Raw genomic sequence first — 16,405 nt, forward strand, 5'->3', positions numbered from 1 at the left:
TATACTGTGCTATACACACGTTCGAAGCATCTCCAAAAATCAATCACCATTCATTGTGTTGCGTAGCCTATATCGACAAGTGAATCTGATAGACGTCATTGCACACCAGACGGTTACCTTTGGTCTTGATTGCATTTTTTCCACTGTTACATTTGGATTAAAGTGTGACCAATAATGACAATTGTGACGGTTCACAAAACCTCCGACGTGAAACACCGCTTCATCAGACCACACGATATTGTCGTACAAATTTGGAGGATCATCTCCCCAACCAAGCACAATCTCACAAAATTCCAATCGCCTGTCCCAGTCTTCATCAAAATGCTCATAAACGTAATGTGGCTTACATGTTCGAAAATGTTACTCACCTTTTAAAATAGTCATTACCGTGTGCTCCTGTTTCCCTAGCAGCTTGTCTTATGAACTTTGAAGGGCTACGTTCAACCATGTCCTGAACAACATGCACATTGTCTTCTGATTTGGATGTTGAGAGTCGTTCAGATCTACTTGTTTCTAACACACTATCCGTTGTTATTGATTTCTTAGAGCGATTTTTTTATTGTCTTAGGGTTAAGCATTGCATTCCTACCTTGCTCTTGCCTCCACCCTCTCTGCATTTGAACCACCGACATCCAAACTTCATACCTGGCGGCAATCTTAGCTCTATCTTCTACGCTGAGTACACCATCCATTTTGCAGTTTTCACTGGATCAACTTCTGAAATCATAAATGGTAAACCACACATTAGTAAACAGTATTAAACGCCAGCTAAAGCTGATGCTAGTTTCTGGGATAATCTAAATTAAAAATAGGTATTGAATTATAAACCACCCTGTATAGAGATGTGCCAGCAACGTCTTTGGAGGTATCTCTGTATATTCGCATTTCCCAATCCAGCTGACATGTTCGTTCATGGCTAAATTTGGGATGAAGTGTAATCGTGATTGTAATCTAATATTGTGACGAACCAAAACTATGGATTCGAAATTAATCTTAGTTATTTGAAACATCTTATTTTTCACCTCTTCTAATCCCATGCCGGTGGGGGCTGAACTTTGACTTTAACGCTATCGAGAGTATAATTATTAATCTCAACGACATCGAAATCTATGTTTTCGAGTTAATATCCGTCGTTTTTTAAAATTATTTTTACATGACTTCCTTCCCTTCCTCTAGGAGTGCTTGGGGGTCCTACTACAACTGGGAGCTGACCTTGGACTTGAAAGGTACCAAACTGTCACAATCAACTTAGTGACCCCAAAAATCATGGATTCGACAGTAATATCTGTCATTTTCAATTATTTTTATATATTACCATTCTCCCCTCAAAAGTATTAATGGGAGCTGCATTTGCATTTACACGAAATTGGAAATATCACTGTTCATCTCAGCGACTCCGAAAACTACAGATCTGACACTAACATTGGCCGTTTCCGATCAGTTTTATATGTCTCTCCTTTCCCTTGGTCTGCAAAGGGGTCTTATCCTCACTAGAAGCTGAAGTGGACTTAAAAGGCATCAATACTGTCATCAATCAGCACATGGATCCCTAAAACTATGGATTTGACATTAACATCGGTCGTTTTCGATTATTTTTATGTCTCTCCCATCACCTCTCCCTAGGTATGATAGGGGCCATATATATAAATGATAAAAGATAATGACCATCATGATCAAACATAACCCATCATTCCGATGCAGAACTAAACGTTGAGTGTAGCTTCTCAACTATATTAAAGTGTAGACTCTAGCGCAAATCTTCGATTTTATGAATCCTCAAAGTTCTTCAAAGTCTGCTCCAGAAATTAGCGGACAATGAGCGCAAAATATGAGGTGGTCCTTCCTGTTGAAAAACAACACTACTCAGTACTCCATCTGCTGTAACGGGCGAATCTAGAAACAATTGCTAATTTGTTTCTTCTCTGCATCGTATAGGAATAGGCCTTAAAGTTTTTCTTAGTCATCTCCAGTAATCCACTCCAGTATAGCGTGATGTTAATCATATGTCCATAATTGAGTATTGCGTTTGTGAACTTTACCACACATATGGAATTTTGCTTCATCATTAAAGAGAATGTCCATTAATCAGAAACTATTTACAGCATCAAGGAGACTACAGTATATTGCATGGCAATAAGTAAAAGCTTCTTCGTCGAGTTAATGCATCATTTTGATATGATACACTTCGCTCTTTTAAGATGAAATGCAGAACTTTCTAGATGGCTGTACGAAGTAGAGTATAGGAACAAGAGTAGACTTAGTTTTTGAATGCTCATACCTACGTTATAAAGAAAAGAGAAGCCTAGTTTGAATATGTTTCATATTTTAATATTCTGGTCGGAACAAACGAAAATTTACCCAACGGCGAAATCATATTTTTACCCCACCGGTGGGATAAAAAATTTCACAAAAGATAGGGTAAAAGTTCGCATGGAACAACAAAAATGCATAATAGTTAATCCTATAAAATATGTTATAAAAATGTATCAATATTATGTATGAAATACACATTATTAATTATTACATTTACTACATTGATTATAACATGTGCTTCCTTACACAACTAGGTACACACTTTCTGATCTGTATTCCTCAATTAGTTTCTGCAACAATCGATAAGAATTAGATCTTACAATAAGTAAATCATATCATAAGCAATCACGCATACGCGCAATTAATAAATTTTATCATTGCTTGGTAAACGATAACTTACAATAATGTCATATGCGTACTTTTTGTCCAGCATGATGTGCAAACTTTTACTTGCCGTGTGGTCTTACCGCACTCTACTTTATATGAAGCTCCGTACTAAGGTGTCAGGTTGGTGGTTTAGGTCCCTTATCACTGGAAACTTGCACCTGCTGTACAACATCTGCTAATAAGCTTTTTATCGTCCATACTTCCTTCGCACTTCAATTTATTCACAAGTTAATAAATGTATGGTTTTGTTAAAGGCGGTTTCTGGAATTTACGAGTGAATTTAGCTCTGACGTTGTCGTATGATAATCCACCTAATTATGTATAAGCAATGGGAATACGTTAGTAATACTGTCCGACGTTCATCTGGTCAAATCAGCAAAATGTTTGGTGGTTAGTGTCTCAGAATCCAAATTGATTCCCAGTGTCAATGATCTAAGGGTACATAGAACTTAGCCCCCTTTAAATTTAATAGTTTGGTATGGTAGTATAGAACAAAGATACGTACCTCTGTAAGTGTGGGTGGTCCATCTCTTTCTCTTTTATGAGTAAAAATTGCCAAAATTACAAATTTTGGTAGTTTCTAAACCCATATTATTACTTTAAGCTCTTTTATTAGGCTTTATTAACTTACACGGTTATACGAAAGAGAACAGGAGTCCGTTTACTTTGATATTAAGCTCTTTTATTAGGCTTTATTAACTTACATGGCTATATGAACGAGAACAGGAGTCCGTTTACTTTGATAAGACATGGGTATATTCAGGCACTTCGTTCAAAATTTCAGATGGGGTACACATGAGTATTACTTCAATTTGTTAAGTGTTAATAAACAAAATTTGGAAAACGTTCTGTAGGACTAAACTTTATTAGTCCCACTTGTTTATTTATATACTTAAAAATTGCAATATATATATATATATATATATATATATATATATATATATATATATATATATATATATATATATATATATATATGAACATAAGCAATACGATGTACCACATGTTATGTTATTAACTTTTTCATCCTCTTTGATGAAGACATATGGTTATTAATTACCTTATATGATTATATTGATGGATACAAGGTCCATTCCCTTTCATAAAACATAGGTACATTAACACACCTCTTTTAAAATTTGTGACAGGTAGGCCTATATTGGCCTATCCTTTAAATTTAAGAAATGTAATAAAAAAAACAAAATACGATAAATGTTCTATAGAATACAAATATATACTATTGTAAACTTAGATTGCCTAGCTTGTTTCCTTATACAGGAAAAAAATACCAAAATAAAAACGAAAATAATACTTTGCACCACATATCAGGTTATTAACCTTATTAATCAACTTTGATTATACTTTATTACATCATACACTTATATGGATAAATTTAGGAACTCGTTCTCTTGAATTAGGACACAGGTATTTATTAAGAACCCCACCTTGTAATGGTATTAATTAGCATTATTTTGATTTGTTACACTCTACTTAAAATTCGAGAGAGGCACATAAAACCACCCCTGAACACGTTCAGCCCGACATTTGACAGTAATGAAAAAGCTATGCTTTTCGAAAATCCCGACGTGGCGCATGCCATTCTTCCTTCCGCGTATTCAATATATACACTTAGCACAGTGCAGTAACATAGAAAATCCGTAACACTATTCTATTTTTCTAACTAAACACCCAAAGACAACTTATAGCCACGACTAAAAATCGTGTACCACCGGTGGCATATGTCGGGATGAACGTGTTAAATCTGTGAAGTATCAAGAAACAAAAATTGGTAAATGTTCTCTAGCACATTTTTGCAAATTTCGTTAGTTCAACTTGTTTGCTTACATAGGTAAAAAAAAAAAAAAAAAAAAAAAAAAATCAAAAGCAGGTACGTATGCAACATGTTATATTTGGCGGGAAATTTTTAAATAATGGCCTTTTCTATATGAGATGGGAATTTTAAACCATATATCACAATCTACAAGACATTCAAACAAAGATTTTTCTTAAAGTTTGTGCAAGGAATTTCAAAATCAAAAACTCAACCAAAATTGTTTCACACAAAATAGTTCAAACTAAAAAGAAAATTTAAACAAAAATTATGAAACTAAAAATTTTTATATAAAAATTTTCAAACTAAAAAATTTAAATTAAAATTTTCTTCAAAATTGTTACAAAAATTTGAAACAAAATTTTTGAAACATGCAACTACAGAAACTTTCAAGTTGAAATCTCAATTACAAAAGGTTCCAAATTTTTTAAACCTAGGAGCCGCACTGTCTTCACCACTAAATCTCAGCGGCCAAGACTAACTCATAATGGTAACATATTGTAACGTTAGTGCCATCTTGTGGGGAGCGGCGGAATTACGCACAAAGCCAATTATACTTCGGTAATCAAAGTATACAGTGACATTTTGTAGCGAGTAGCAAAAGTTGAACATGTTCTGCGAAAGATCTGCTGTATGACCACTTGTCTGGAATATTTAAGTACTTTCGAGTAAGTAATTTTACTCCCCCCGAATTACTCTATTTTTCAATTGGGGGAGGATAAATACGTCTGTAACATTAAACCTGTCTTATCCTGCACTTGAAAAGACGATAAGTAATTGTTGATTTCTGCCAACTATATTTCTAGGAAAAAGGATTTAGGATTTAGATTTCTGGACTTTCGACATCTAAGGCCATTTACCCCGTCACATAAAAGATGGCGTCCCTCGGCGAGCATAGTATCCGGGAAAAGGGAAGGAAGGAAGCGTCGTAGGACTTCTAAGTTAGGTAGCACCCCGGCATTTGCCTGGTGTGAATGAGGAAAACCCAGGAAAACCTCATTCAGAATGGCTGGCCTGAAAAAAGCCTTCAACTGAGTGCCTCCACCGAGAATCAAACCCAGGACCGCCCGTACCGTTCTACGAAAAAATGATAGAACTAGACTAATTTTATAAGAAAAGAAAGAGTACAGACGAGGCGTAAAATCACATCTTTTTGACTACATCAATCTTTGCTCTGTTAAACAACCATAGTTCTGTTAGAAATCTACAAATGTTACTTGCGTTACGAAATTGGGGGAGAGGTACGGACCCGGTTGGCCGTCCCCGTGGGTGCGCTCCTCAACAGCAGAGACTATAAAAACACACCACAATACCTCTTCAGATAGTACTACTTGGAAAAAAAAAGTACAAAAAAAAGTAAGGGGTTAGAAAAATGTATGAAAAAGTAAGTCGAGTTGGAAAAATGTACAAAAAAAATTAAGCCGGGGAGAGTGTAAAATAAGAAATGTATTTGATCATGATGACTATGGTTTACTTGCAAATTTTCTTATAAAGGCTAGTGAACACGCTAAACAACTCTAGATTTTCGTTGAGAAGTAATGTCCCGTAAAATATGGCAGTGCAAAACACCGGAAGATATTTTATTCTAAATAAAAAAAAAAGTAGAACACTCCTGAAAATCGGAAACAGGATGAATCGAGCCTTGGTAGCACGAAACTGTTTCTTCTTCCCATCTCTGTGTGTATGTGTTGGCAGAAATTGGAACTCTCGATCTGTCCCGCAATGTAATTTTCACTTCAATCCTAAGGGAGTAACTCGCGAAGATTACAGTTGCACCTCAACTTACTATCCGCCTTACCTCCTTCTTTTCTGGTAACTCTATTTTTCTCTACATAAAAATAAAAATAAAACCTCTGTTTCGTTTTGTTTCTTTTATCCTTTCTTTTTCAGTCTCATCCTTCCGGTTTTCCTTTTTTCCTGCTTTTCCCAACCTTACATAATCCTTCCCATTTTCTTACGTTATGTGTTTTATTTTTATCTCATTCAATATCCATTCCATTCAGTATTCGAAGTGAAGGGAGTAATGTATAGAACCATTAGCAAAGGAATGAATTATCATGTATTATTAAAATTTATTGCTATATTTATGTAAAAACACATTTAATTCTTATCATCAGACTTTGGAAGTACAGTTACAGAATCTGAAAAAAAGTTTACGGATTAAACGTTTGAGTATTTAACGTTTAAATATTTATCACTTAAATATTTTGTATTTAAACATTTAAAGTTTAAATTATAAATGCCAATATAAAAAAAAATTAATAAACGAAATGAAAAATGAAATCTTTGAGTTAGACGTCCCATGATATGCCCGTTAGGCTAACGGGGACAATGATTAAAGCAAGTGAATGATAATGAAAAAACAGTGGAATGAGAAAGTAGGAGAAAACGGGAGTACCCCAAGAAAACCCACGAGCATGATGTTGTCCACCACAAACTTAATTGATCGTGGATCGAACTAGGGACCCTACGTGCCAGAGGTAAGAGTTCTATCACTGAGCCACCGTGCCCTCGTCCCCAGTTAATAAACGAACCTCATAGTAAACATTCACCTTCAAGTACATTTTGTGCAACATATTTATATTAAGTTACAAGTATTTAAACATTTATTCCAGGGGCGTCATTTCAGACTTCGTTTGAGGAGGACAAGAGCACCACCAACTTAAAGACTTCCATGTTTTGTACTAGTATATTAGTACACAGTCGATTAAAGTTTATGTATTTCTCAAACTCTTGGAGGGGGCAGTTGCCGTCTCCTGATCCCGTAAATGACACCCCTGACAAATTGTTAGAGAATTTAAAATTTTGCTAGATATTTTGCTAATTAAATATTTAAGAAAACTTTTTACAGTCTAATTAGTTATTTTACAAAATATTTATATGATTAAATACTTAGCGAAACATTTAACTCATTAATGGCTTACAAAAGCATTTAGCTCATGAACTATTGTTATTCGACACTATTCTTTAGTTAGACGACCGTTGTCGTTTAAAATTAAATAAACAAGTAGAGCTCAAGAAATTTACTGAAATATTTATTTCCTTTTGCTATACTAAAGATTAAGCTACGCGTCTTTGGCGCGGGAGACTCGGGTTCGATTCCCGGCGGGAGCTCATGTGGTTCGGATTCCACGTTAATTAGTAGGTCCACGTCTCATATAGCCTCGCTGCTGAACGGGACGTTAAACTCAAAATCAACTCAACTAAAGATTAAGGTGTTCATATTGTCGCTGCACCTGTTATTTAGTTCAATGTTTTGCTGAGAGAGAATATTACTTGAAGACAACCACCTCACCTTGCGACTGAATTAATTGAACTTTTAGCTTAGAATTTGCTTCTACCGTAGAGGAGGATTAGTAGAAAGATTTACCGGAAATAACATTTCTTGGCCAAACCGACTCAGAAAATAGAAGAAGAAATTACTTGTATTAAGTTTATCTATTGCTTTACATAAAGTGAGGGACGTTCGAAGGAATTTATTTCATGGGTCTAAACATAGGCGCAGACTTCAAGAAAATATTGGGGGGGGTCCAAACAATGAATAAATATGTCATCATATTCAGCCGTTGGTAGAAAGTCCCCCCCCCCAGATCTCGGTCCGCTACTCCGCTGCAAAATTCACGTTGCATTGATCTTCACTTGCCATATCAGTGCTGCTAGAGTTAGTTGAAGCTTCAGTGCTCTATTAAACACCGTTTTGAAAACGGCGTTTTCTATCAAATAAGAAGGCTGTTCCTAATATTGAATTAAGGCACGATGAAGTTTACGATATAAATTATTGCGCATCTTTGTTAATTCTTCCTCGACTGGATTATATTGGGGGGCGAGGACCCCACCTTTAAATAATGGGGTAAAAGTGTTCTGCCCTCCCCCAAAGTCGGCGTCTATGGGTCTAAAGATTTTCAGAGGGGCTGAAATTCAAAGTAATGATATTAAAATCTGTAAAATTGTCCCTAAAATTAAACTAAATTTTAGAGAAATGTCGGTATTGCGAGGGAGGGAGTAGTTCGTTCGGGCCCCAGGACTACTTACGTTCCACCTTAGGGTTACCACATATTGATAAGTGACAAAATATTTTTTTAAAATATTAACTTACTATCCGCCTTACCTCCTTCTCTTCTGGTAACTCTATTTTTCTCTACATAAAAATAAAAATAAAACCTCTGTTTCGTTTCGTTTCTTTTATCCTTTCTTTTTCAGTCTCATCCTTCCGGTCTTCCTTTTTAGTTTTTATTGTACCTTACTAATCGCTGGTTTTCAACTAACACTTCAAATAAACCACAAAGTACATATAATAACTGCACTATGTTCATTGCACTTAAATAACAAACTTAAATTCTGGAAGAAATGTTCGTGCCTCGTGCCTTATGCATCGTCTTTCTTCAACCCTTTCCGTCTTGAATAACAAAAGAAATCTAAATTTCGTAGAAACAGTGTTTCCAGTTCTTAGGAAATATTATTACATAATATAAGACTTAACATGCCGCCCGCCAAAAAAGGGCTAGTGACCTTTTTTAAAACAGCAGAAAAGAAAACAAACTTTACATTACAACAAACAAAATAGACTAAAACAGGAAATAAATATACTTTAACATGAATGACATTGCGATTCATCATTATTTGGTAAAACACAAAGTCATCTAATTGAGCGTTTATGTAAACCATTGGAAATTTTAACAGTAGCCACTCGAACCAAACCGTCAGATCCAGAATGGACTTCAGTGATGACTCCCAATTTCCACGATAGAGGAGGTAGCTTATCTTCTTTGAGAACCACCAATTGACCTGGCTGTATGTTGGCACAACTTTCTTCCACTTATTTCTTCCTTGTAGTTGTGATAAATATTCCATATACCATCTTCTCCAAAACTGTTGAAATTGTTGTTGGATCCTTTGCCATCTTTGAATTGAAATAATCTTCTCCTGATGTAAGACACGTTCTGGTAGCCCTGTCGATGGTTGACCAATAAGAAAATGACCAGGAGTTAATGCTACTGGATCATTAGGATCATTGGATAATGCTACAAGAGGTCTGGAATTTAAGAAAGCTTCTATTTGTGTGATTAATGTTGTTAATTCTTCAAACGTGAGATATGACATTCCCATGACTCATCTTAAGTGGTATTTAAAGGACTTAACTGCAGCCTCCCAAAGACCACCGAAGTTGGGCGAATATGGCGGAATAAAATGCCATTGGATTCCTTCAGTAGTTGCAAAATTCTTAATCCTTTCTTGATGGTCAGCTGTATGGAACAACTTTCCGACTTCTGAAAGTTCCTTATTGGCACCAATGAACGTAGTTCCATTGTCACTCTAGATATGCTTGCATCTACCTCGACGAGATATGAATCTTCTCAAAGCAGCTAAAAATGCCTGACTAGTAAGATCACTCACAACTGCGAGATGGATAGCCTTTGTTTCTAAACACACAAACACTGCAATGTAGCACTTCACCTTTGTTTTCGAATTTCTGGTACTAGATTTGATGTAAATAGGACTGGCAAATTCAATTCCAGAATTTGGTAGTTGTCCCATTAATTGTTCTGGTCCAGATGCCTTTAATCTTTGACATGTAATACACCTTCTAATAACTTTCTTTATGACATTTTTACCATTAAGTATCCAATACTTTTGCCTTAGTGAGGCTAGCATTAACTGACATTCAGAATGTAGCAATCGCCTGTGTTCATGTTCTATAATTAGTCTTGTTAGGTGATGATCTGGTGGTAGAATAATTTGATGTTTAGCATCAAATTCAAGTTCAGACATCTTTAATCTTCCACCAACTCTTAGTAATTGTTGATCACATATGAAAGAATTGAGAGACAAGAGTTTGCTCATTTTGCTAACTCTTCCACTTTCTTTAAGATCAGCCATTTCCTCAGCATAAACTGAGTTTTGAACTTTTCGTATTAGTCAGATTAAAAGTTCTTCAATTTCTTCCAAAGTAAGAGCGTCTACATTTCTTCTTGATGCTTCTACTTTAGCATTCTTGGAAAACCGCATGCAATAAGCCAAGCCTCTCTGAAGTTTGTTCAAAGTAGAGAATCTTTCGATCATACTATTATCTTTAGTTGTCACTAAGTAACTTGATTTTAATTTCTTCTGTTCAGGAATCTCTCTGAGTGGGGCAGGCTCCGTCTTAGGCCAATTAAGTGAAGAACACTGTAACCATTGAGGACCGTTCCACCACAAATTATTATGTATTAACTTGTCAGGACTTGTTTCCCTTGATGTAATATCTGCAGGATTTTCACTTGAAGCGACGTGCCTCCATTTTCCTCCCACTTCTTGTACTTCAGCAACTCGATTGCCAACAAATGTTTTCCGACTATTTGGACTTGCTCTTAACCATGTTAAGACCACCATAGAATCTGTCCACATGTATACCTGGGACATTCGTTGTTTTAATGCCTTAGTTACCTTCTTGACAAGTTTTGATGATAACACTGATGCACATAACTCTAAGCGAGTTATCTTTATGGGCGCCACTTTGGACTTAGCACATAATAGCTTCGAAGTAACTTGACCATCCTTGTTGACGGATCTTAAATGCATACATGTCCCATAAGCCTTTTCTGAAGCGTCTGAGAAAGCGTGAACTTTAATGTCTATCAAGGTACCCGAGTGAAGAACCATTCTGTCTACACTGATATCTGATAATAAAGGAATGAATTCAAGTACTGTCTTGCATCTTTGCTGTAGTTCTTTAGGAAGTGTTTCATACCACTCCAATCCTGCTTGCCACAGATCTTGAAGAATTATTTTACATACGATTGTTATTGGACTAACAATTCCCAACGGATCAAAGATTGAAGCAATAATACCGAACATCTTGCGTTTTGTTAAATTATTATTCTACCTTTGATTTAGAGCGAATTCATTCATCACTTGAAGTTGATCAGTTGCTGGATGCCAAAGTAGTCCTAATGTTTTGACTTGACCCTTATCGTCTAAGCGTAATGGAAGTTGTGTTTCTCTCAATTCTTCACAGATGGATTCCAATAACTCAGTACTGTTGGAACACCACTTTCTTAGCAAAAAAACACCCTTTTGTAGCATTTGTATTAATTCGTCCTTTATCTTTAAAGCTTCCTCCAAACTTTCAACCCCTGAAATACAATCGTCAAAATAGAAGTCATTCTTGGGAACTTGTGCTGCCTTCGGATATTCACAAGCTTCTTCTGTACTTAATTGCTGGAGACAGCGAGTAGCAAGGAAAGACGCTGAGGCTGTTCCGTATGTGACAGTCTCTAATTCATATACCTTAATGGGTTCTTTTTCTGATCTTCTCCACAAGATCTTCTGGAATTTACAGTCACGCTCATCAATCAAAATCTATCGATACATCTCTATATCTGCAGTATGGTAGGTGCGAAATAATATAATTGACTGCAAATCGTCCTGCACATTTGGACCAACTTGAGAACACCGTTCAGTGAAATGCCACTAGTTGAGCATGCGGATGCATCAAATACTACTCTAGTCTTCGTAGTAGTACTAGCTTCCTTAATAACTGATTGATGAGGCAAGTAATGTACTTGAGTAATATTAGAGCTGCCTTCCACTTCCTTCATATATTCTAAAGCTTCATACTCTTCAAGGAATGCCACATAATCTGTGCGTAACTTGGGGCATCTATTTAACCTTTTTTCTAGTTGTTGTAAACGCTGAACAACTGTCTTATAAGATCTGAACAGACCTAACTGGATCACTTCTTGTTTGAATGGCAGTCTCACTATAAAGCGTCCTGTTGAATGTCTTCTAGTGTTTGCGATAAAATGTTCTTCACACTCCCTTTCTTCTATGGATAGAGGAGTTTCTTGTGTATCTTCTATTTTCAGAAACTTCTGCATCTGATGGCTTAATTCATCGTTGTTGTTCAAAAAGAATGTTAGATGTTCTGGCGTGAAGTTGCTGTGCTTTGGCATCTGATATTGTCCTGAAACTATCCATCCTAACTCTCTATTTTGGAGAACTGGAAATGCCCATGGACGCACCTGTTGTCCTGCTTTGAGTAGACTAAAGAAAATTCCAGCACCTAACAACAAATCAATCTTACCAAACTTGTTGAAATTAGGATCCGCTAACTGTAAATTCAGTGGAAAGTTCCATTCTTTAATGTCAATATCAGCATCAGGTAAATTTCCCGAACAATACAAAACATTCAACATCTACACTAAAATCACTTACAGCAAAGAATAATTGTAACTTACTTCTGTATTTAACGATGCAACTTACATTATTAATACCTTGTACAGGAACATTGATAGGAAATTTCTTTAATTTTAACCTTTGAATGAGAGATTCTATTGCAAAATGAGATTGGGAATAACTGTCAAGCAAAGTCCTAACCATATGTAATTTACCATTGCAATCTTTAACTTGAACAACTGCAGTTGAAAGTTAAACACGCACATTACTTTTAGGCTTCACAGAGCAATAAGTACTAGTATTAACAACTTCCTGTCCTTGAGACATTGACTTTTCCCTTACAGGTTCCGTAACAGAATCATTTTCAACACTGGCAGCATGATTAGACTGTCATATCTTAAAATCGCTATGCAATAACGTGTGATGCTTGAGATTACATATTTTGCATGCACTTAGCGAACAATCTTTCGCTATATGGTTGACAACTTTCAAAAAATTAAACCAAAGTTTGTTCTGTTTCGCAAAACTTAATCTTTTGGACACACTTAATTTCTGAAACTCATTACATTTGTGTAACGTATGACATTGTTGACAAAACGAACACAAAACATTAGTACTCATAAGATTGTCTAGCACTTTTTACTTCCTTGACAACATTAGATTTACTGACAGTGAGATGCGACTTTGATTGTGTAGACTTTACCAATTCTAAGGCCTGGTATTTATTTTCTAGAAAGACATGAAGTTCTTCTAAACTAGCAAACTGTTCCCTATTTGTTAGATTTTCAAAGTCTTTACGTGATTGTTCATCGAGCTTTTCCAAAACTAGCTGCGATAACAATATATCCTCCAAAGGAGTATCTAACTGTAACGCCTTAAGTGCATTTACATTACTTATAGTTTGATTTAATAATGTCTTTAAGTCCGCCACTGAATCTTTACTGACAGTCAGTAATGAAAACAATGCCTTTACATGAGCAGTTGCTATTTGCATTATTATTATGTCTTTTGCATATCATTTCCCAAGCAAGTTTGAAATGTTCACCTGTCACTGGTATATCCTCAACTAGTTTGCTTGCTTCACCTGATAATGAGGACAACAAATAATGACATCTTTGAATATCATCTAAACTCTGATTGTTTACAACCAAACTACTGAAAGTATCATGAAAATGTCTGAAATCTATAACTTGACCTTTAAATGCTGGTAGCTATATGACTGGTAATTTTAGATCCTGTATTCGCGGTTGAATCACCTGACGAACTTCTATTGCTACTACTAGCCTTCTCAGCTGTTTCAACAATTGACGTCATTTTTGCAAGAGTATCGTAGTACGTAGCTTCAAACAACTCTCTATCCTGAGTGAATTCATTGTTTTCGTCCTTTAATTCAAGCTGTTTTTGCACTTCATCATATTCTTTGAATATATTGGGTAAACGTGTGTACACCTAACTTTAATTTGCATTACATCACCGTCTGCTCCAAATTGTTCAACAAATGTTTTCATTCTTGTAAGGGAAGCTTTAGCTAGGCCTCTTGCCTTTATAAGAGAATTTGTATTTGAATCCACTGCTTGTGATATTTCTACCTGAAGTCCTTATAACAACAGACCTTTACACAAGTAAAAAGGAAAGAAAAATACTTAGCTACGTGACTGCTATACATCGCCTTTGTTTCTCTTCAGATTGCAATGCACAGCTGAATGCACGTGATAAGTCCAAGAGGTCAATATTTCTTCTGATTCTTAACACTCACTGTCTTTACACACACATAGTCAATATGAATGTTTGAATGATTCTTAATTTTTTTCTTGGCACAACACTTCCTCCATTCGGCACTGGAGGACCAAAAAACTGTTTATGCTTATGTTCTTACATGTTCGCGATTTACGTAACTGGTAATGGACTGTCTTTTAACAATGAAAACTTCCAATACTTGTTTTTAGTTTTTATTGTACCTTACTAATCGCTGGTTTTCAACTAACACTTCAAAGTACATATAATAACTGCACTGTGTTCATTGCACTTAAATAACAAACTTAACTTAAAATTCTGGAAGAAATGTTCGTGACTTGTGCCTTATGCACCATCTCTCTTCAACACTTTCCATCTTGAATAACAAATGAAATCTAAAATTCGTAGAAACAGTGTTTCCAGTTCTTAAAAAAATATTACTACATAATATAAGACTTAACACCAACAAATGAGGATAGTCATACAGTAAGGACTACTCACTGATAGAGGACCATTACGGTCAATTGTCAGATTCACTTAGAGTTCCCACTCACGCAAATTCTTACGTAAATCGTCAGCTGTAATATTAGCAAATGTATCCATAATTCGTTCCTTGAGATTTTGAACATCCTCAATTTTTACTGCATGCACAACAGACTTCACATGACCCCATATGTAGTAATCCAATCTCAATGAGGTCAGGTCAGGGGAACGAGGTTGGCATTTTACAGCAACTTGCAGACTGATCCATGCATTAGGAAACTACTGACCCAGATACTCAGGGACACAGGTATCATAATGGGATGGGGCGATATTGTGCTGGGAAAACTTATGGAGTGATCCATCTTCCGAGAACAGTGATACCATGATATTGTCTTCTAGCATGCGCACGTTACCTCATCCCCATTAGGTTTTCGTCTATGAACCATGGACCCACAACGCTGGTATCCACCACTATAACCTTGCCCCCACCACACGTACACCAACACCACACTATAACCTTGCCGGGAACATCTACCGATGCGTCAATCCAATGGGGATTACTATTTGACTAGAACTGCACGTCGCCCGTCACTTAAAAGTTTGCCTCGTCAGTAAACAATACGTCAAAGGAAAATGTGGGGGTGTGTCGTTACTGCTTTCAGGCCTATTGAGCGAATTCCAGACAAAGATCTGGATAATTTTCTGTAACATGTTGGTTAAGTTGCAGCTTGGAAGGATGCAACTTATTCACTGACATGATGCGCGTAATTGAAATGTGCCTCACACTACCTTCACGAGTACACTACGCGTGCTTCTCTTGAAACTTTTACCGAATGTTGACAATGCTGCCAAACTTCTTGCCACGTCTATTGCAGTGCCTGATTTACCAGTCCTGGGTCAATTTGCTACACATCCGATTTTTTAGAATTTCTTCAGATATTCAAAATCAAATGGAAGTTCTTTCTAGATGACGCTGGCTAAAATCGTTTGTGATCACTCTGTTGCTTTATTCTTAGATCAGCAAGATCTTAATGCTTTGTGTACGTCAAGGCCATTTTCTGCTAGTAAGCCATCTGCAATGATACAAAGAAGCAGTCATAACTTCGTTATGGTTAGCGCTAAACCAAAAATAGCAGTGCTATTCAATTTCTACGAAAATTTGCTATTAAAATAATAAATCACAGTTATGGGTCTCATTTAAGATAATTGTGGAAAATTCAAGATGGTGGATGTTATTGTGATCTGACCTCAAACGTTTCCCCAACAAGTTCTCCACCTACACCTATATTATTACTTTGGTTATATTTCCACCGTTTATCACTTAGTAGGGTATTTCCATATTGTAAAATTTTCTCAGTTTATGTAAGGAAGAGCAATTACTGTACACGGGAATTTGGACTTTCCCTTCACCTTTTATTATAAAAGATCCACTTAAATACAAATGAATACAATAGCTAGTTCCTCTAATACTTCGGATAAGATTATGGAAAGGAACCCAATGAC

General features: G+C 36.0%; 4 protein-coding genes across 4 annotated transcripts in view; all 4 read right to left on the bottom strand.

Moving 5' to 3' along the window:
- Window positions 1-16,405, bottom strand: part of LOC145691793 (alpha-tocopherol transfer protein-like) — a 309,517-nt gene that overhangs the window by 162,546 nt on the left and 130,566 nt on the right. The gene's annotated exons all lie outside the window — the stretch shown is intronic.
- On the bottom strand, window positions 9,845-10,408 carry LOC145692229 (uncharacterized). The gene has a single exon (XM_081767525.1). The coding sequence runs from the start codon at window positions 10,406-10,408 to the stop codon at window positions 9,845-9,847; it is 564 nt and encodes a 187-aa protein (XP_081623651.1).
- On the bottom strand, window positions 10,448-11,365 carry LOC145692230 (uncharacterized). The gene has a single exon (XM_081767526.1). The coding sequence runs from the start codon at window positions 11,363-11,365 to the stop codon at window positions 10,448-10,450; it is 918 nt and encodes a 305-aa protein (XP_081623652.1).
- LOC145692231 (uncharacterized) lies at window positions 11,390-12,705 on the bottom strand. Its single transcript, XM_081767527.1, has 2 exons — window positions 12,013-12,705; window positions 11,390-11,836 (listed from the first exon to the last, which is right to left on the bottom strand). The coding sequence occupies exons 1-2, from the start codon at window positions 12,703-12,705 to the stop codon at window positions 11,390-11,392; spliced, it is 1,140 nt and encodes a 379-aa protein (XP_081623653.1).

Source organism: Thermobia domestica, chromosome 8, assembly GCF_964235325.1.
Source record: "Thermobia domestica chromosome 8, izTheDome1.hap1.1, whole genome shotgun sequence".
Taxonomy (NCBI): domain Eukaryota; kingdom Metazoa; phylum Arthropoda; class Insecta; order Zygentoma; family Lepismatidae; genus Thermobia; species Thermobia domestica.